The 22,960-nt window shown below is 35.1% G+C and overlaps 3 protein-coding genes across 3 annotated transcripts in view; 2 read left to right on the top strand and 1 right to left on the bottom strand.

The window, feature by feature from the left end:
* Nucleotides 1–3,089, bottom strand: part of LOC113512264 (transcription factor EB) — a 153,786-nt gene extending 150,697 nt beyond the window's left edge. The window contains exon 1 of the mRNA XM_052897089.1: nucleotides 2,760–3,089. Within this exon, the coding sequence (XP_052753049.1) occupies nucleotides 2,760–2,929 (170 nt within the window). The 5' untranslated portion in view covers nucleotides 2,930–3,089. The remainder of the gene's footprint in view (nucleotides 1–2,759) is intronic.
* A 1,581-nt stretch (nucleotides 3,090–4,670) lies between these two features.
* On the top strand, nucleotides 4,671–5,806 carry LOC113509287 (probable small nuclear ribonucleoprotein G). The gene is made up of 3 exons (XM_026892602.3): nucleotides 4,671–4,828; nucleotides 4,991–5,138; nucleotides 5,525–5,806. The coding sequence occupies exons 1-3, from the start codon at nucleotides 4,797–4,799 to the stop codon at nucleotides 5,573–5,575; spliced, it is 231 nt and encodes a 76-aa protein (XP_026748403.1). The 5' UTR covers nucleotides 4,671–4,796; the 3' UTR covers nucleotides 5,576–5,806.
* A 3,148-nt stretch (nucleotides 5,807–8,954) lies between these two features.
* The window catches only part of LOC113509990 (solute carrier family 12 member 9), a 28,668-nt gene continuing 14,662 nt past the window's right edge, over nucleotides 8,955–22,960 (top strand). The window contains exons 1-8 of the mRNA XM_052897138.1: nucleotides 8,955–9,269; nucleotides 11,011–11,148; nucleotides 12,793–12,915; nucleotides 16,565–16,699; nucleotides 18,459–18,593; nucleotides 19,430–19,632; nucleotides 20,579–20,783; nucleotides 21,648–21,827. Of these exons, the coding sequence (XP_052753098.1) occupies nucleotides 11,028–11,148; nucleotides 12,793–12,915; nucleotides 16,565–16,699; nucleotides 18,459–18,593; nucleotides 19,430–19,632; nucleotides 20,579–20,783; nucleotides 21,648–21,827 (1,102 nt within the window). The 5' untranslated portion in view covers nucleotides 8,955–9,269; nucleotides 11,011–11,027. The remainder of the gene's footprint in view (nucleotides 9,270–11,010; nucleotides 11,149–12,792; nucleotides 12,916–16,564; nucleotides 16,700–18,458; nucleotides 18,594–19,429; nucleotides 19,633–20,578; nucleotides 20,784–21,647; nucleotides 21,828–22,960) is intronic.

The raw sequence follows: 22,960 nt of genomic DNA, 5'->3' as shown, positions 1-22,960 counted from the left end.
TTATGGGTGATAATGGAATGGTAACCCCACCCGCGCTATTGGTATACACCGGTGAGGCACCAGTGAAGGATGATAGGTGAGGATGAAACAGGTCAGTTAGCCCATCGTGACGAATTCGACAAGAATTGTTCACGATGGTTTTCAGGGGGAACTACGTGGAGATCGACCTAATAAGGCATATTTCTAGCAATGGAGCTGTCAAACTTTATTGCTAACAATCCCTTTCCCCCCTCAAGATATGATTAGTAAGCGAAATAAAAAAGTAACCTACATATATATCCTTCTTCATCTCATATAGTACGTGTATACCTTTCATAGGGATTGATTAAGCAGTTGAAGCGCTATAAAAAAAAAAAAAGCAAAAAAATAAAAACCCTCTTTAACAATTTATAATATTAATAACTATATTTGTCAGGATTTAGACGTTGGCGAAAGAATTTTGAGATTTGAAACTTCAATTCCAAACAGGATAGTACCTACATAGTTTGACCATAATTATTTCCTAGTTTTTCCAATGGATGATAATGAAATGGTAACCCCGCCTGCGCTAACGGTATACACTGGCGGGGCACCAGAGAGGGATAATAGGTGAGAATGAAAAGACAGGTAAATTAGCCCATTATGATGAATACACCTGGAATTCAGCACGATGGTTTCCAGGGGGACCACGTGGTGGTCGACCTGACAGGGTATATTGTTAGCAATGGGATTGGTAGTCCGTATTTCGAACTCTCCTCTCCCCACGCCTAAATTATTGTTCTCTAAATGGACAAAATACCATGAGTGGGTTACACAACAAAACATCAATTGACCACGGTACAAGCAACTAGACAATTTGAACTTGAACCGCGGTAGGTACCAGTCCATCGTCTATCAACAAGAGTCATATAGTGAATTAAGACCAATTGAGAGTCGGCTTGCCATTCGTGTAGTGACAACGGTCACTCGCCCCGTCCACCAATAGAAGTCGTTTAATTCGTGCTCTTGTGTGCATGCATTGATTTATAACGATATATGCATTTTTTTTACACAATATGGGTTTAATTATATATTATATTGGCATGAATTTACTGGGTACAGAGGAATAACACCTGAGTCCTCAGGAATGGCAACGCATGGAAGGTATCATGGGCGAAACAATATACTCTATTATGTCCATGGTACTGCTCGTGTCTATAGGCGACGGTTACCACTTTCCATCAGGTGGGCCGTCAGCTTGTTTGCCATTCTAAGTTATATAAAAAAAAATCTTTTTTTAGGAAAAAACAGTTTTTTTTTTCATATAAATGAAACTGAAATGATTACTGGTACTGGTAGTTTACTTTTGACGATGTTTTAAGACGGACGCTGGTGCCGACTCCTCGTCCTTTTTTTTTTTTTGATGGATGAAAATGGTATGGTAACCCCGCCTGCGCTAACAGGATACGCTGGCGGAGCACCAGTGAAGGATGATAGATGAGAATGAAAACAGGCCAGTTAGTCCATCACGATGAATTCATCGGGAATTAACCATGATAGTTTCCAGGGAGAATCGCGAGGAGGTCGACCTGGTTGGGTATATTGCTAGCAATAGGATTCTCAGTCTCCATTGCTAACAATCCCTTTCCCCCCAATTGAACAGTGCTATCAGTAAGAGAGGTAAGAGGTAATACGTTATTATAGTAATGGTGATGGTAATAATGGGTAATAGTGATGATGTACGATGAAGGTGAGTGAAGAAATGGTAGTAAATGATATATTGTAATATCAATAATTATTATTATTACCAATAAATAATGGTAATAATACCAATTAGTAGGTATTTACTAAGTAATTTAGAGATAGACGCCTTTGGAATTAGATCATCACTGTCTACCCGTAAGAGACTCAGCGTGAAGGTTGATTGTTCAAAAATTTAAGCTTCAAAGTTATTAATTCACCAAATCTAATTAAAAAGAGCAGTTAATAATACTTTAAACATGAAATACCTACATAACAAATGAATGCTATCTATATTAAATATAAATGTAAACAAGATGTAGGTAAACGACTTTTATTTCCTTTCAGTATCTTTTTCGTAGTCGATACGGAGATGCAAATAGGTAAATTCAACAACAAATTATATTTTTAACAGTCAATTATTATGATTAATTTACAATGTCTAGCTAGACGGTTTGACACTGAGAACGGACACTGCTCTCGTGGCGAAATGAAAAGAGGTCAGCTATGAAAGTAATACTCTAACTGATAACATTAAGTAATTCAATAACAATCCGTTTGATGTTCTTTTTAATTCAAAAAGAAATAATCGAGCCTTATCACTTTAATTTACAGTACATAATACAAAACGATACGTAAACATAGCTACCTACAAAATGAGGTCTTAATAAAAAGCGCGCGAAAAGTTTCCTATTCAAAAATAATATTCGAAAAAGTTGTAAATTTTTAACAAAAGAAAAAGTCAATGTAGTCGTCCGTTCGTGGTACATATCTATTTGTAAAATTGATAATTCTAAATTTAAAAAATAATAATACCTAATAATATGTGCCTAATTTAAAAAAATATGCGACTAGCGCATACTAATTGAAATACGAGGATGGATAAACAAGATGGCAAAACTCACAAAACTGGGTGATTTGCCAAGTCCAGTTTTCAGGGTCACGGATGCTAACAACGCTAACATCGGAGAAATTGTTCCTCGTAGTGTGCTAAAAATATTCGCAAAGTAACTTGTGCTCGCTGCAACGTAAACTCAGTAATTTATATAGAATTCACTAACCTTTCAGTGATTGGCACGGCTTTCGACTTAAGTTCGTAGAACATGAAATCCTGATGCTGTTCTGTAGTCATTTCACCCAGGATATTTTGATCAGGATTGAAATCGTTCGACAGCAATGATGCGAGATCATAAGCCAAGTCAATCCCAGATTCATCCATTCTTGAGAACATAAACACAAACTATTACACTACTAAATATATTATAGCCAATAAAGTACATAAGTCACCATGTTTCAAAACAAAACCCGAAATTTAGTATCAAAATAATTCAACACTCAATAAACAACATCCATCGTGCCGTCTACTGTCAACTTAGTACTTCTTGTTTGTATGATAGTGTTGTATGGTTGATTGAATTGAATGAAAATGAATGAATGTTGATGTAGAAATTGATGATAAAAAGGGAGCGATATATATATACTCGCGTACATGTAGTTACTACGTACTTTTATTAAAGGGATACTTATGTGAATTAATAGACATTATTTTCACAAATTAAATAATTACAACAGTCTTTAGATATTACTAATAATGACAAAGTTTCAAAATTAATGGTATTGAATTAAACAAAATATATTTAACGCAGAAATTTATTTAATCTATATATATTTACGATATTACCTTTTATAAACTGTATGAAGCGATGTTTTAAATATTTATTCAAAATATAAGTACTTATTATTTTCCAATATTATTAGATTATAAGAGCATCTTTCACAATATTTTATACTGGCAATTATAAAAAAAAAATGCGCTTGAAATATCCATTTAAAACTCCGCTAACAATTAAGCGCATTGAGACCAAGTTAACCATAAAAAAATGACATTGTCAATTGAAAGCAATGTTTTTTTGTTCTCAGTTTGAATTTATAAATTGGTTTGAAAGAGAAATTTTTGAGTGCTTGATTTAAGCAGCTTGATTCTGTACGAAGACCATAGATAGGAGAAGACTATCTAGTGTTGTAAAACTAAATATTTTGAGGTAGATCTAGTACTTTCTAGTCCCATCATGCCAATCATATATAATCGTATTTTATTTTTTAACCTTATGCAAATAAACAAATTTGTTTACAAAAGATTTTACTAAATTGGCATAAAGTGGGCAATGTTGAAGATAACAGATGGTTTTTAAATATTTTATTATTGTTTGGGAATTTTGTACATACATGTGATTGACTATTTATCTACACATTTTAATTTTTTTTTTCACCGCATAATTACGTATATATTTTTCCAAAGTTAGACTGGGAGAAAATGCTACATAACACTACGTCCAATTTTTATATCAAACACTTTTTATAATATAGTCAAGAAAGAATAAATAAATTAACGTTCTAACTCGCTAGCAAGATACTATAAATAAATTTATTAAATTAATCAGAACTATTGAAAATTCTTCAATTGTTTTTAAAAACAATTGTTGCGACATTATCATATTTCGTTACGAACATTTTGATTTAAAAACTAAACCACTAAACTGATTTTAATAAAATTTCTATGAAACGTAACTGTAAGTATAAAATACACTGAGATAATGGAATAATATTGCAATTTTCTTAAGAACTAATGGAGTTATGAGGCAACAAACATAAAAAAAATACAGCTGAATTGAGAACGTACTTCTTATAAGAATACATTTTAATTTTAGTCTATGTTGACAAAAAAGAAAAAGGTAATACGTTCGTACAGAGTAGTACGTACGTATTATGTTTGTACGTAATGTAAAAATAGCAGTTTTAATGGTAAGGTAAAACGATAGCTCCAATGGACGCAACAAATAAATAGTAAAACAACATAATGCGTATGTAAGATATATTTTACGCCAGAGAAACAATATTTAATAATATCTATTATTGTTTTTTATAACTTCTAGAATAAAGTACCTTTTTGTAATTATTTTTAGGATAAAAACTTGTTTCGATATGGCAACACTCTGAGTAACGCTACCCGCCATTGTTTGTTAGATTTGTTTAATTTCGCAATTTTGTACCTTGAAATTATTTCAAACACTTAATTTATTTTAATTTAGTAAACTAAAATGTCGAAAGCTCATCCCCCGGAATTGAAAAAGTTAGTTTCTCGTTGATTTTTTTCGAAAATTATTTCCATAACCTATACAATTTCCCCCATATTATTTTACGGACTTATTTATATTCAAATTCTTTGTTTTATTTTCAGTCACTGTGTTTTCTTACTATTCTATCTAAAGTTGTTGTAATATTAAATTTTTAGATTCATGGATAAGAAGTTGTCTATAAAACTAAACGCCGGTCGCGCCGTGACTGGCGTGCTTCGTGGGTTTGATCCATTTATGAATCTAGTACTTGATGAATCTGTCGAAGAGTGCAAGGATGGTCAGCGCACCAACATTGGCATGGTGGTATGTATAATGTATAATTATTTATATAAAGAGGATGATAAAACTCATTGCAACCGTAAAAAACGAAGTGCGACAACTGAAGTATGTAATTTGGAATGTTTGTTTATATCAGCTTAATTGTAGATTTTTACTTAGGTGTATCTGAATAGCTAAAATTAATAATATACAAGCAGAGTACTTCTTTGAATGGGTATTTGTCAACTTTCACAATCTGAAAGTAGTAATTATCTAACATTTCATCTATCAGAATGTATACATGTCCTGTATTTCTCTACTTATCACTAACACAGTTGGAAAATTATGTATTTTTTTATCAAACACATCTTTGGTATATCTGAGTTGAAATTTCATTTGGATATTAATTCTCAAACATTTCCTTGTTACAGGTCATTAGAGGGAACAGTATAATAATGTTGGAGTCACTAGATAGAATATAGAATTATTGTAATTAGTTTTATAAGATTAATTTACAGTGTGTCAGTGTGAGTTCTAAAGAATACGGAACTGTAAATGTTAATAAGATATAATTATAAAACTTATTTTTTGGTCAAAAACATTTTGTAAAAAAATGCATCAACTAAGTATTTATATATGTTTACTACATGAAACTTGGTAAACACCATCATATCTAATACATCCAAGTTGTATTACATTTTTCTTTCATTTCATTTCAAAAGCTGTTTTTATTTATTTGTGCCTGACCTGACTTACCTGAATTATTTATAACTACTCCTTTCTTGAGGTGTTGTAAGAGGCAACTAAGGGAGGGCAAGAGATAGGCAGCAGCATCCCACTTAAAACATTTCCAAAGTCTTTAACTGCAGTAGACAATCTGCCTGCCAAATATAGCAACTACTGGCAAAATCCCCTGAAAGGGTGGTTTATGTTTAGTAGCTAATTATTGTATCAGCTTTTATAATAAAAGAATTGAACATGAATAATTTTTTTTATAGATTATTTAGTACAGTATTATGTTATTTGTTGGACATTAAATAGCCATAAATATTACCTACAAATCTATGGGGAACAGTTCTAATTAAACTTCGTTACTTTAGAGTATTGGTCCTTAGAATACGTGTATGTTTACATGTGTCATAAATGGCTCAAATAAAGTGTTTATCTATCTATCTATCCAGAATATGTTTCATTGAATTGTTAAAATGAGTTTTATTTAACAAATAATTTAGCGCTTCAGAATATACCCCTTGGAAAAAATTACCTATAATTTATTACAGAGAGACTACAGAGATCACTTAGGATGTCTGTTCCATTAGTATTTCAGCTTTGAAACAGTATACTCTTTTATGTTTATGGTACTGTACTGTTCATGTTTATAGGTGACTACCGCTTTTCATTAGGTGGGGTATCAGGTTGCTTGTTGTTCTAAGTTGCATAAAAGAAATTATAAACACCCAAATATGGGCTTATCACAGGTATCATGAGTATACCATTAGAGACTTCTAAAGGTTGATTACCCAATCCAATTGCCTATATTCATAAAGGCATTGTATAACTGATGGTTCATGTAGCCAACTTACTTTTTTGCTTAAATTTATGGGAAAGAGTATGCCTAATCATTGTATTTTGAGAATTACATTTATACAATTGAAGTGTTTTTGTTTGTTAGGATTTGCTTTCTAAAATATATCAATTAGCATATTCTTACAATTACAATATAGCTATAGATTTTAGATACGATTAACTAAACGCCGCTACTTTATTAATCAAAGATAGTAGATGTTAAAAGCATATATTTAAAAAAAAAATTGTGAGAAAAACGATTATTAAATATAAATATAAGCCGCAGTAACATATAAAATTAAAAAATATATAAGCGACACTATAAACTGTCGGATTGGCATTTAATGTCAAATTTGACAATCTAATAAACCTGACATCTGAATGATCGTTATGTTTCATTCATTCATTCGATGTACAGCAGGCTACGTCACTTCAAACAAATTGAAAATCATCTGTTTCATCAACATCACAACCACTCTTTGAAATTAACTTCTACCAGAATTGGAAGTAACTAAAGTAAAAAGTTCCGAACTGATAAGACACCATAATCTTCAAGAAAAGAGCATATTCCTTTTTAAAAGGCTGCAGCTTGCCTGCAATGCCTTTGGTGTTGTGGGTGATCATGAGCGGCGGTAGTCACTTGTCATAAAGTGAGCCGCAAGCTCGTTTGCCCCCTTTGCGTATTTGCGTACATGTATTTTCAAATTATCATTATTTCATAAAAGCAGGGTTCGTTAACTTATTATATATAGAGAAGAACACGAAAGAAACTAAACAGTTATTTATCAATATTATGTATATTGATTTAAATGCACTATGACTAAAATTACATAGTCATTAAAAAGTTTGTGCATGATCGACTATAATGTTATAAACATTTGTTACAAAAAGAAAAATGTTTATTTATTAATAGTTTATAAATTTATGTAAATTTGAAATATTTTCAAGATACAATATATGACCGCTGTTCAAAATATTGGTCTCGAATTTCTCTCTATATAATAAAATTGTAATTAGATTATGTCTGTTCATAGAACATTAGAGTTGTTATCACGGAAAGACATGTATTCTCGGGTTGTACAGCACTTCTAGGATTAGATATACAAAATTTCTAGGTAGTTCACTCCCGGGAAAAATGCAAAAAACGATGGTCTTAGATACTACCCAGATAGTACGACTATTTCTTTCCCCGAGGCCCTAAACCTCGGCCGACTGTGCTGCTGCCAGATTTTATTTTACCTTCTCCTCTATTTAAGAGGGAGATGTGAATTGTGTTAAAAAAAGTATAATCATATAATGTTTTATTTTCTTTTCACGGAGGATAACCTTTAAACTTAATGATAACATTAAGTTTAAATTATGTTAAACAAACTAAAAATGAAAAGTAATATAAATTGCCTTTCCAAGGGACTGACATCTTTGCTAGGTGTAATATTATATTTGTGTTACACAATCACCAGGTTATATCAAAATCGCTGTATTTACAGCACTATCATACACCATTATTGTTATTTATTGTATTGATATATTGCTTTAAGTAGACATACATTAAACTTCCTGTTTAGTCAATGTAAGGGCAGTGCCGACTTATGAATGATGTTGTGATTGTCAATTTAATATGACTTGCTTGCACTGTGATTTAATCCAGAAACAATAATACAGACATATTCCTAAACATATGTTCTCCAATACCATACATTGCATAACTTATATACTAGCTTTTAATGTAAGGCTTCGGTTAGGAAACATCAGTCCATGTAAACGAAGAAATCACAATAGTACCAACTTAACTAACAAAAATACTGTCAATTGTGATATAAATGGCTATCATCAAACTATTTGTGGAACAGTTTTATATTTGTATTTCATATTTCTTTTTATTTTGACGTGGGAACTACAACTATATATATTTAATATTGGCTCTATTACGAGGTCTAGAGATTGACCAAATATTACGGAAAGTGTTGAAAACATGTGTTTACTATCAATAAAATTACGAAATTAAGATCTCAATATAATATTATATAAAATAATAAATATATTTAAGAGTGTTAACTTTTGTTTTATTTTTGCTAAAAAACGTTTATCGGAATATGCAATTTGACATAATAAAATTTATACGTGATTTGCATTTCTACTACTATATCAAACTATAATATAAATATAACCCCTGATCGCTTCCATTTTGAACACCAAACTGGCCAACATAACGAGAAAATGAGGATTTTTTTTTGTATAGATTGGTGAGATATTCCTGACCAAGTCGTTTTACATGGCGTGTATGAAGTGCGCTCTCTTATCTCTTGGTTATATACTTTTTGTCTACAATTTGTCAACAATATATAAAGTATTAACTTATCTATCTTGACTATTTCTATTTATTTGTAAATAATCTATTAATAATTAAATTACAATAAATACCTACGGGACTGACTGATACAAAAATTGCCTTGGAAGTCAAAGATTCATCAATAGTGGTTTTATAAAATTAACAATCACTATCGACTATCGTCTAATTTATTTGCTATCAAACAATGTTGTGAGCCTTAAATCTGTGTCATGTCCGTCTTCTAACAAAATTTTAAATTCTTTTTTTTTTAAATAACTTTGGTAAGTATTTGTTTTGTATTTTTAAAAAAACAATCTATTTTTTTCATTTCTAGTAGTAAGTAATAGTTATATATAAACATAGTGAAGTGAAAAAAAAACTTAGGTGCTCTAGAACTTATTTGGTGAGGTCATCATATTCTTTTTATGTGTGCCAGTGTTATCAGAAAAAAGGATCATTTGATAGGCTTATGGGCTGTGAAATTAGCGCCAAATTATACATTATAAATTATTAATAAGTAATTTCTAAAAATATTAACATGCTCTACATATTTTAGAATAGAGCATGTGATATTTATAATAAAAAAGGAAATATTAAAACTTATTTAACAATTTTAATACAATAATTTATTGAATATGCATAATCACTTGACTGTTTAGCCCCAATTTGTCTAAATTGTATAAAAAGAGTTATTTTACTTCATTATTATTTCTTATAATTGCTAAATTTGTTTAATAGTTAAATTTGTTTATTTTGACTTAGTTATGAACATTTTTAGGTTATCCTGGCTACCTATAAATGTGAAGGAAACTATCATATTTTTATTTTAATATATAAATTCTATTGAGTGTAGTCTCTTAAGTGTTTCTAGTAATTTCCACATGGTAATTTACAAGACAAAATTTAAGGAGAACACCCCAATGAAGGGGAGATAACCTTATAAAACTAAAAAGCAGGCTTAATGATAATGCAAATGGGTCATTCTACTAAATTTAGTGCCTGAAAAGACAAGGCCGTTCTTATACTATCTAGACTAGCATCTCTAGTCTAAACACAATTTTTGCTTTTTCAACCAACTTCAAAAAGTAGAAGGTTCTTAATTTGTTTTTTTTTTTAATATGCTTAATACCTTATAACCGTCATTTCTAAACAGATTTGAAATATTCTTTCTTTATCTGAAAGGATATACTTACAGATTGATCCTATAGAAATTGTATCTAAATTGGTTTAGTACTTTAGTTTTAAATAAAAATAACTGGTTTTGATTATTATTATTATTGCTGGTTACCTTCAATTATATAATAATCTTTAATTATATTATATTGTAGTTGACAGTAGTTACTGAGAACTTTATATTATATGCAATATATATGCTAGGCCCCTGCAAGATAGTTTTTATGCTTATACCACTAAAGATATGCACATATGCTTGGTACTACTAAAGATATATTTACAGGAAGTCTTTCAGTTATTTTAAATACATAATCAGACTTAAAACAATGAAAAACCTTTTACAAGTAAAGCAGGTACCTAATAATAGATTGTTTATAATAAGTTTACTATCATAATGTTTTGGAGGAAACAATAAAGAGTGACTATCTATCTATCTATCTAGATAGATGACCTTTACAATATTGCTGGTAATAGAAGCCGCTTCAGCTGTTGCTAAATATGTACAGCTCCAGCGAGATGTACCTATATAGTGCTGATTTTCAGGTGGCCCCTTATCTATGTGAAAAGGACTCCATTTTCTGTGCTTAGCCTCTCATTTGGGCCATTGTGCGTACCCCTTATCTATATTTATACATCTATATTTCTTCACTACATCCTAGTCATGACAGAACATTTTCATCTCCTTTAATCCTGATTGTGTATTTAAAATATGTGTAAACAATGCGAAAGTTTAAAATTAAGTCTTCCAGTTCACACTATATTTGCCTACAGTACCAAGTAGGAAACAACAGTATTTATAATGAAGCCTCTATAGCCAATAATAACTGATGAATCTATTTTCTTTTTCAGTGACAAAGCTATTCAAAATGACCGAACCTTTAGACCCCCTGTCGCCCAGTACAAACTCTTTCCGAAATCCAGGACTTATGAATAAACTGAGGATGAGGTTCAACCGAAGTGTTCCATCTAGTAGATCCATAGGGGAAGGTAAATAAATTTTTGTTATGCTCTTACAGTTGTATATCTCTGCTGATTAATTGTTCTTTGACTTAATTTTTTTATGCAACTTAAAATAGCAAACACGCTGACAGCCTACCTGATGGAAAGTGGTAACCATCGCCTCTAGATATGGACAGTACCATGGACATAACAGAGTATACTGTTTCACCTATGATCCCCCCCATGTGTTGTCATTCCTGAGGGTTCGTCTGCTTTTCATTTTGTCTACTAAAGTATAACACATACAGTATTTTTATTAAAGAATAAATAAAATAGAATAAACTGTTTATCTTACTCATGTATTTCGGTTTGAAGGGTGGGATATTATAGAGAAATTATAGGGCGCATATTCATTATACTTAGTAATGGCAGTGCATGGAAACATGCAGAATGTTCTGTTATGTCCATTGGCTGTTCATGTCAATAGGCGACGGTTACCACTTTCCACTTCAGCTTGTATGTCATTCTAAGTAACATAACAGTGAACTTTTAGAGGAGGAACTTTCTCTTTTCACTAACACTAAGGTTGTGAAATGACCTTCCTACAGAGGCTTACCCTGGAGACTACAGCATGTGGTCCTTCAAAAAGGGCGTATTAAGGTTTCTCAAGGGTTAGGCAACGCGCACATGACATCCCTGGTGTTACAGGCGTCGTAAACCGTAACTTCGTTTATTATCATACCAGCCGTATACTTGTTTTTTTTTATAAGTGATAATGGAATGGTAACCCCGCCTGCACTATCGGGATACGCTGGCGGGGCACCAGTGAGGGATGACAGGTGAGGATGAAAAAGCAGGTCAGTTAGCTTGTCGTGACGAATTTCACTAGAATTAACCACGACGGCTTCGAGGGGGAACCGCGTGGAGGTCGACCTGTTAAAGTAAATTGTTAGTAATTCGCATTATTAAAAATCCCCCCCCCCCCCTTCCGGTATGCTTGTTTGGCAACATAGTAGCATAAAGAAAGAAAAAATAAGGCCCCATTTTACTATGCTATAGAACTAACTTCTGTTGCTTATTGAGGCTAAACTAACTCTGTATCCGTGTTATAGTGAATGAGCGTGAATCCATTGTTTTTAAACTATTTCAAGGTTGTAATAATACCCGATAAATGGAATATATTATCAGTGCAGTTCTTATAGTCGCTCTGTTGACAAGTGTTCGAGATGAAAGTGAAGCACGTGGAAGGTTTAATATTTTTATTTAGTTTGCTTTTATTTATTTTATTTGTAAATCTGAAGTACTCCACCAGAGGGAGACTTTGCACAAAAGTCGTTTGCTTGGTCACTTCTGTCCCATTCGTGTTTCAACCGTAAAGCAGTTGTGTTTGCATGGCTGTGTTTCGGTTTGAAGGGTGGGATATGGCGTGAATTTACAGGGTACAGAGGAATAATATCTGAGTCCTCAGGAATGGCAACGCATGGGGGGTATCATGGGCGAAACAGTATTTTCTGTTATGTCCATGGTACTGCTCATGTCTATAGGCGACGGTTACCACTTTCCATCAGGCGGGCCGTCAGCTTCTTTGCCATTCTAAGTTGTATAAAAAAAATATCTTTGCCTTCTGAATCTGATACACCAGTCGATGTAGTTGGTGGAAGCTGCTTATTATATCTACAGTGCTTGTTTCAGGATACGTCGAATTCGGCGAGTTCCGTACCGAGCGGCCCACCATCAAGAAAGTGGGCACGTTCGCCGGTGTGTTTTGCCCGGTCGTGCTTTCCATGTTCAGCGCTCTCATATTTATTCGGATGGGTAAGCATTTTGAGTTTCTCTGTATTGATTAAGGAGAGCTGTTCTCGGAGATTACTGCTATCATCAAACGAAGATCCAAAAAGGTTTGACGTCAGGCAGGCGGCCGGTCGTAATATTAAAAGCCAAATCTTTTTGTAATATGGATAAAAACATTACGCCGACCCCAAATAATAATTGGGATAAGGGTAGGAAGATGATGATGATCAAAAGAAGACTTTGTACAAAAGTCCGCATGGGTACCTCTGTCCCATCCGTGTTTCTGCCGTGAATTGGCTGTTGCTGCACGGTTATGTTTCAGTTCGAAGGATGGGATATTGCAGGCAGTAAAATTACAGGGTACAGAAGCGTAACACCATTATCATATGGAATGGCAACGACGAGTGGTACTAGGGGTGTCACAGTGTATTTTTTGTTCTTTTTTTTTAATGGGTGATAATGGTTTGGTAACCCCGTCTGCGCTATCGGTATACACTGGCGGTGCACCAGTGATAGATGACTGATGAGGATGGATGGATGAAGGAGGAGGATTCGCGGTTCTCCCTGGAAACTATCATGGTTAATTCCTGATGAATTCATCATGATGGGCTAACTGGCCTATTTTCATTCTCATCTATCACCCTTCACTGGTGCTCCGCCAGCGTATCCTGTTAGTGCAGGCAGAGTTACCATACCATTTTCACCCATAAAAAAATAGTTTTGCTTTTTGGTTAAATCCATCTATCTAAAAAATTTACAGATTTTAAATATTAATGGAATAGGCCATCCCTTCCTTTCCCGTGGGTGTCGTAAGAGGTAACGGCAGAGGTACGGGCAGCAGCGTCCCTCTTAAAACATCTGTAAAAGCCTAACTGCGGTTGCCAACCCGCCTGCCAAGCGTGGCGACTACTGGCAAAACTTTATGGGGAAGGGTTATGTCCAGCAGTGGACAGTTAACGGCTGAAATAATAATAATAAAACAAAAAGCCGTATGTTATTAAAAGAAAGATCAGAGATCAACCTATCTACCCGCGCGAAGCCGGGTCGTGACACTAGTAAGTAAAATAAATAAGCGTGACCTATGTAAAATCAATTCTAATGAACAATGCACTTTTATCGCTTGTATTCTTATAGCTGCGCATGCGCAGCAAGGTCGCAATGTCAGTGACATTACAAGTTTGTGTGCAATGGCAGCATTTGAAATTGACTTGCATAATGAAAACGACCTTGGCAGGTGCAAATATCTGAAATAGTTGTTTGTTAACTCAGAATTAGATTTCCGAAATTGGTTACTCGACCATCGTGGGGAGAAACGTTTTAATTTAAAAAAGGACCATGTATATATATAGTCAACTATTGGGCAAACCAAAAAAATAAGTAGGCGGTGCATTATTGAATAGAGGAAAAATAATGTAATACTTGATATCCAATATATAAAATTATCGTGTCGCGATGTTTGTTACGAAACTCCTCCGCAACGGCTTTACCGATTTTTATGAAATTTTGTGTACATATTGGGTAGGACTGAGAGTCGGCCAACATCTATTTTTCATACCCCTCAATGATAATAAGGGTGACCCACCCCCAACATTTTTTTTAATTTTAATTTTATTTTGTTTTAGCATTGAAAAATACATAGAAATTATAATTTTCACGCTTTTACGATCAACCCCTGTTTTTTTTTTTCGAGATTTTTATATGCCGCAAATAGGCTTGCAAGATGGCAATCAAATATAATAATTGTAGAAGGATAATTTTTCATGTATAATTCTCGAAATAACACATACACACATATAAAAAAAATATATATATATATATATATATATATATATATATATATATATATATATATATATATATATCGTTTAGTTAGTGAGACACTACTGTTATTAAATTCACTTAGTCGCCTTTTACGACACTGACAAATAAGGGGGGGGGGGATTGTTAGCAATGGTGTTTAACAGGCCATTGTGTGCCGGGGCACACACGGCAATTTATAAAAAGAATACAGTCGAATTAAAAATTTCCTCCTTTCTGAAGTTGGTAAAAAAACGTTGTAGTGATATATAATGTAAAATTAGAGCCCATAGAGACCATTATTCATAATTAAACATGTGATGTAATTATAAATGATATATTTCTGCCTACAGTCCTACAAATGTATGTTATCTGTATGATTCATTTGTATATACACAATAATTGTTCGCAACATGTATGTATTTGAAACTATCTGCGACTCTGTTCGTGTACAAAACTAACTGACCAAATGGTATCAAATAATGGCATTGTTTTCATGAATGAGTCGATTATAAAATGATTAATGTATACTAACACCATCTAGGGCGGTGTTTCCCAACGTGGGGCCCACGCACCACGGGGGGGGGGGGGGGAATTTGATAGTTAAGGGGGGCATTTAAAAAAATGGACTCGAAGCGATTTTAATCCTCTTGCTCCGGCCCATTTAAATGCAATGATACGAGTATATATACCAGAGGGAGACTTTGTACAAAAGTCGATTGCTTGGGTTCCTCTGTCCCATTCATGTTTCAACCGTGAAGTAGTTGTGTTTGCATCGGTATGAAGAGTGGGATATAGCAGTGAATTTACACGGTACAGAGGAATAACACCTGAGTCCTCAGAAATGGCAACGCATGGGGGGTATCATGGGCGATACAGTATACTCCATTATGTCCATGGCACTGCTCATGTCTATAGGCGACGGTTACCACTTTCCATCAGGTGGGCCGTCAGCTTGTTTGCCATTCTAAGTTGTCTAAGAAAAAAACATATCCCGGTGAACGAACAAAGTCGCAGACAAAGCTAGTATATAATCATCATCATCATGATGATCTCAACCATTATCTGTCCACTGTTGAACATAAGGACATGCGAGTATATAATAATTACGTAAAATGCATTACGTGTTATCTGCGAGCGTGTATGACAAGATTGATGAATGTGGAGGAAGCGAAAGAGGTTTGTTTGAATCGAAGCATTTGGCGTTCCATTGTTTCTGCCTACCCTAATGGGAGACAGGCGTGACGGATATGTATGTATGTATGTGTTATCTGTTTGCCAGTCGTCATTACAATAATTATAATTGTTTGTACATATGTATGTATGTACTGTTAAGTAAAAAACACTGACATATTGTTTACGACTGACTTTGTAAAAGAGTTTTTTCATTATGAAGTTATCAATACATATAATAAAATCGTAACTGGTCGCTGTCTGTACATGGAAGATACTAAGAAAAACTGTTGTAACGGGGGCTTTATGAACGCAATAGAATCCAAGAGAATGATTTTTAAAAATTTTGTCTATTTCTTTGTACATCTGTGCACGCTAATCTCAGAAACGGCTTGAACGATTTGAATGCGGTTGTCACTAATGCGTCGCGGTTTGCTGCACTTAACAATTAGTGTTTGTTTTATTTAAATAAAAAAGTTATATAAATAAAAAAAAAAATCATGTATAAAATACTATAAAATAACCGATCTGTTGAATTGGCTGAAACTTTGTGAAGGTATATGTTATGCGGTTGCCAACCCGCTTGCCAAGCGTGGTAACTACTGGCAAAACTCTCCTTATGGGAAAGGCTTATGTCCAGCAGTGGACAGTTAACGGCTGATATAATAATAATAATACTAAAAATGTATGTAATATGTTTCAGGATACCTGGTGGGTAACGCGGGCCTCCTAGTCACGTTGGGGCAGTTCGGCCTCGCCTACCTGATAGTACTGTTCACAGTGACCTCCATATGTGCCATATCGACCAACGGCGCCGTCGAAGGCGGAGGTGTCTACTGTATCCTTTTATTTTTGAAAGCTTCTATTTTATTTTTATTTTATTTATTTATTCTTTATTGTACACAAAAGGTTATTGAAATGTAAAAACAAACATAATAGTGCGCAAAGGCGAGCTTGTCTCCAATAGAGATTTTTTCCAGCAAACCCAATATGAGAAAACTGACAGTTTATTAGTAGTTACAGTCATACATTTTTTACTTGCAATATTTATTTATTTAAACTTTAATGCACAGTAAAATTCTATGTACATTTGGCGGAATTATTATTTTCCCTTTAAAAATCTTGCTGGTTACTCTGACTCACAGATTTCTATTTGCTCTTCTTTTACACTTATTTGTTTTATATACTTATATTTTATGTATTTATTTATTATACTTATTTAATATATTATGTTTATATTATGTTTATATAAGTCTAATTATATGTTTATATTATATGAATACTAGCTGACTCGGTAAACGTTGTTTTACCATATACATTATTTCTAGAACTATACATGAAAATATATCGTACTACAATTATTATATTCGATTGTTATCCTGCAGCCCTATTGCGGCATATAAAAATTGCGATTAAACGACAGGGGTTGATCGTAAAAGCGTGAAAATTTGAATTTGTATGTATCTTTCAATGCTAAATTATAATAAAATAAAAATATTTAGGGGTGGGTCACCCTTATTATCATTGATGGGTATGAAAAATAGATGTTGGCCGGTTCTCAGATCTACCCAATATGCATACAAAATTTCATAAAAATCGGTAAAGCCGCTTCGGAGGAGTTTGGTAACAAACATCGCGACACGAGAATTTTATATATTGGGTATCAAGTATTATATTATTTTTCCTCTATTCAATAATGCACCGCCTACTTATTTCTCGGTTTGCCCAATAGTTGACTGGTAGAGAACACCGTCCGGTGTTAAGTCCGCCATATGTACAAAGTTTTACTGTGCATTAAAGTGTCAATAAATAAATAAAAAGAATCCGAAATGAGGATAACCGCAGAAGAACCAAGTGACCGACATAGCCCGAAGGGTAAGCAAGCTGAAGTGGTAATGAGTTTTTTTTTATGGGTGAAAATGGTATGGTAACCTCGCTTGCGCTAACGGTATACGCTGCCGGAGCACCAGTGAAGGGTGATAGATGAGAATGAAAACAGACCAGTTAGACCATCATGATGAATTCATCAGGAATTAACCATTTTAGTTTCCAGGGAGAACCGCGAGGAGATCGACCTGGTTGGGTATATTGCGTCATGGGATTCTCTGTCTCCATTACTAACGATCCCTTTTCCCCCCGTGGTAATGGGTTGATCATATAACTTGAAGAACTTGCAATCGATGGGAAAAAAGGTTGAGTGGCGACCCCTTACTGGCAAATGTATTGTAGGACAGTCCCCTACTAGAGGGCGTGACGACCTCAAATGAATCGTAGAAAGTTAGTGGCTCAGGTGGCTCTGGACCGTTCCATATGGAAGTCTATGCGGGAGGCCTATGTCCAACAGTGGACGGGTTTCTCTTAAAACACCTCTAAAAGCTTAACTGCGGTTGCCAGCCCACTTGCCAAGCGTGGTATGTTCAACAGTGGAAAATTAATAGCTGAAATAATAAAATTAGAAATTTTTGGTTTCATACATAATATATTGCCATGCATAAGTTTTGTACTAGATTTTTACAAAAAACAATACCAATTTTGACCCCTGCAATTTTTTTACACTATATTTGTATAATGCATTATTTTCCTCAATGCAAACTCAGTCATGATAAGCAGGACACTAGGTCCAGAATTTGGTGGCGCCATTGGCACTTTGTTCTTCTTCGCCAACGTGGTATCCAGTGCCCTCTGCATATCAGCGTGCACCGAAGCGCTGGTGGAGAATTTTGGGACAAATGGTGAGCATAACATGTTTCTTCGTAGTGCCATAAGAACAAATATTCAAGTAGAACCTGCACTCCCTGTGGAGTGAAATCGAAGTGGGGCTACACTATTGGGCTGGTCATATAGCTCGAAGAACCGACAAATGATTAGGAAGTAAGGTTTTGAATGGCAACTCTGTGCCAGTAAACACAGTGTATTTTTTTTATGGGTGAAAATGGTATGGTAACCCCGCCTGCGCTAACGGGATACGCTGGCGGAGCACCAGTGAAGGGTGATAGATGAGAATGAAAACAGGTCAGTTAACCCATCATGATGAATTCAACAGGAATTAACCATGATAGTTTCCAGGGGGAACCGCGAGGAGGTCGACCTGGTTGGGTATATTGCTAGCAATTCTCAGTCTCCATTACTAACAATCCCTTTCCCCCCGGTGTAGGATGACCCCCCCACTAGATGGAGTGACGACCTGAAAAGCATTGCAGGGAGTCAGTGGACGTAAATGGCTTAGCACCGTTCCTTATGGCAGTCAATGGGGGAAGGCCTATGTTCAGCAGTGGATAGATAATGGATGAGATTGTTTTATTTCCTTTTTATGCAACATAGAATGGCAAAGTGGAGGAAGAATTTTGAGACGGTGGTTATTAATACTACGTAAAGAATACGAATTGCTCTCGCCAAGGAATACAAAAACCTTCTTTTAAATAATGGATTAAAAAGAATTGAATAAAGAAGAGAAAGGATGTATGTAAATTAAAAGTACAATAAAGTATATAATAGGTTGGTACCAGGAAAACGTTCCCTGAATTTTATCAGTCGAGTAAAAAACCTAATACATTGTTCTATTCCCCAGGTTACCTAGTGAAACCTAACCCTGGTATACCGGACGGCTGGTGGTACCGGTTCCTGTACCGGTCTGTCCTCAACGCGGTCGGACTGGGAGTTTCCCTCGCCGGCGCGTCTCTGTTCGCCCGCACCAGCCTGGCCATATGGGTCACCATGTTGGTCTGTCTGTCCAGCGCGTTCATCAGCTTCTTTGTCACCCCCCCGGCTGAGGTGAGTTACGTCTGAAAGACTTTGAATTTGGTAAAATACACACCACTTTTTTGAAGGTATAATGGTTGATCTCCCTATAATATGGTTGAACACAATGATTGTTGACTCATCCGTCATACTCGTGAACGGGTGCTTCTAATAGGGTCTGGTCTGGTCAAGTATACTGTCATTGATTAGAGCTTGATAGCTTTTTTTTTTTATTATAAATACGAAGTTTGTGATAATTATTTTATCCATTCATAATTCCTTTGTTGTAAACTTATATTTAAAAAAAAAGCAACAGCTGTGTTTCTTGTCCGTTCTTCTCAGCTGATATTGCATTTCTAACTGGGTGGTTGTTTATAAAAAAATTACTGTTCAAAAATGCTTATTATGAAGTTTACTTGAATAAAAAAAAAAAAATATTTATTATTATAGATAGAGAATTTAGTTGATAATTAATTATTGGGCCGTCAAGCTGACGGGCCACTTGGTGGAAAGTGATAACCGTCTATGGAACAGTATCATGAATATAATAGAGTATATTTTGTCAGCCATTATACCTTTAAATATGCCTATCCGAGTACTTCTAATTCACTCCTGTTTCTGGTATCAAGCAGTTGTGCTTGCATTGTTTGAAGGGTATAATAACTAAGATTTAAGGATAAAATATCTCGAAAAATGGCAATGAACAGCACCATAAAAAACAAAGTTTTTATGGTGCTGTTCATGTCTATAGACGATGGTTACCACTTTCCACCATGTGTATCGTGAGCTTGTTTGATATAAAAAAAAAGTTTATACGGTTATTTCCGTATTGATCTCACATAAATTTGTGGACCACTACTCATGTGATGGTGGCGCCCTCTAGTGCCAAGAATTTTAGACGGTCTTCCTCACACACAAGGGTCATTGACCTGTCTTGCGTCTGTGGACTCAAAAAAAGTTTTTGATCTTGTCAATACAGATTGAGAAACCCGACACAAATCAGCTGGTGAATGACACTAACTTCACCTACACGGGGCTCAGCTCGGCGACCTTCTACGAAAACCTGTACCCGGATTATGGGAGGGATTACACCACAACCAATGGCGACATGGTGGACTTCGCGTCTGTGTTCGGGGTGCTGTTCACAGGCGTCACTGGTGTTATGGCGGGGGCCAACATGAGTGGTGAGTGATTAAAATTGGCAAACATGGTACCTATGACTGTTCACCCTTCTTATGGTAAATGGTCGCTGTAGTCTATGGATGCCTGCAACACTAAGGATGCATTTGCGCGTTGCTGAGCGTTTTACTTATATTCAGTGTTTGATCTTCATGGAACTGCAACACTAAGAGCCGTCGGGCGATTTCGGCTTAGGTCGGCTCTGTTCGCCATTTCGTGTCGCGTCAGTGACGACATCGTACGCCTACCTTTATATATTGTTTTATTCAAATTTAACCTTTAACTACAACGAGAATTATAACTATTTTATCGTTAAATCATCATCCTCTTTACTAGTAAGGGCCTAAACAAATTGGTCCTTCGGGCCGGATGATGACAAGAATTTAGGAGACATAAAGTAATACTTTACATATACATTATATTTATTACTTTGTTCGCGTGACTAAATTATTTTCATTGATCGGGATAAACAGCTTATATCCTTCTCTATCTTATATAGTACGTGTATACTAGATTTCATAGTGATTGGTTAAACTATTAAGCCATTTATGATATTAATAAAGATAGACTAATATAAACATACACAAAATAATGTGAATAAATAATATTGAATGATCATAAAGTGTAGCTGTTTATGTCTCGGTATAGAATAGGCCACCCTTTCTTTTCTCGTGGGTGTCGTAAGAGGTAACTAAGGGAGCTTGATGATCGAGGGATAGGCAGCAGCTTCCCTCTTAAAACATCACCAAAATCCCAACTGCGGTTGCTAACCTGCCTATCAAGCGTGGTCACTACTGGCAACCCCTCCCCCGGTCCTCTTGATGGGGGAGGGTATGTTCAGCAGTGGTCAGGTAAGGTGTTGCCGGCAGGCGAGCTGAAGAGCCCGTCGCGCAGCATCCCGCGCGGCACGCTGGCGGCGCTGGTGTTCACGGGCGCGGCGTACGCGGCGCTGGCCGCGCTGTCGGCCGCCGCCTGCTCGCGACCGCTGCTGCAGAACAACTACGTCTATCTGCTGCCGCTCAACGTCTGGCCGCCCTTCATTGCTGTCGGTGAGTACTTATTTACCGGCCACCTGCCCTGGCCTCGCATGACTAGATATCTAGAAAGATATTTATCTACCTAGTCCAGCTAGTCTAGTTCTGTTACAAATGACAATGCGTATTTTTTTGATGAAGTAATGTTTTTTTTTTATACAACATAGAAAGGCAAACAAGCTGACGGCCCACCAGATGGAAAGTGGTAACCATCACCTATAGACTTGAGCAGTACCATGGACATAACAGAGTAAACTGTTTCGCCCATGATACCCCCCCCCCCCCCATGCGTTGCCATTCCTGAGGATTCAGGTGTTATTCCTCTGTACCCAGTAAATTCACGCCATATCCCACCATTCAAACCGAAACACAGCCATGTTATTTGCTAACAATGTAGCTTTAACGCCATATTTAAATAATTATTCCACCTTAAACATGTCCTCTCGGAGAAACTTTCATCTCGCTTGTACAGTATTTGACATCTTAAAGTATCGGCGACCGGAATATCTATATTCCAAATTACAATTTAATTCATTCCATGACAAATATAGTACAAGACCCACGCGCTACTTATTAGCAGGGCGTCCTCATAAAACTGTGGCGTTTGAGGGAAGTTTCCGCTACCAAGCTACGAAATGCTGGAATAATATACCACCCCCAATAAGATTGTCTAATAGTAAACACATTTAAAAAAAAAAAAACTTAAAATCTTTTTAATTAATAAACAAAATATTGGAATACCCAATAGGTACGTAGCCGAAATATTTATTGCCTGAATATCTGAATGTGACAGAAAGTGATCTCTGACTACCCCTCATCTAATGGTATCTGTTATTTATTTATTTATGTAGAATATAATATCAAGTGGAGGCAAATATAATGGACACATACAATGCAGTTTATATATATATATATATATATATATATATATATTTTTTTTTTTTTTTTTTATATTGTAAATTTTTAATGAAAAGTTTCGCGACTGACTCTTGGCCACAGCAGAATATCAGTGTTTTGCTCTTTTAAGGGCAAAGCAATAAACTGAGCTGTGACCATTTTGTGTTACTATGGCACACGCATGAAGGAATGGTAACAAAGGAGATTGTTAGATTATGTATTTTGTTTTTGTATTTTTTTTTTTATTTGTG

The sequence above is a fragment of the Galleria mellonella genome, unplaced genomic scaffold (assembly GCF_026898425.1).
Source record: "Galleria mellonella isolate WM207_F2 unplaced genomic scaffold, CSIRO_AGI_GalMel_v1 utg352, whole genome shotgun sequence".
Taxonomy (NCBI): domain Eukaryota; kingdom Metazoa; phylum Arthropoda; class Insecta; order Lepidoptera; family Pyralidae; genus Galleria; species Galleria mellonella.
The sequence above is the reverse complement of the archived record's forward strand: the minus strand, read 5'-3'. Positions and strand labels throughout refer to the sequence as shown.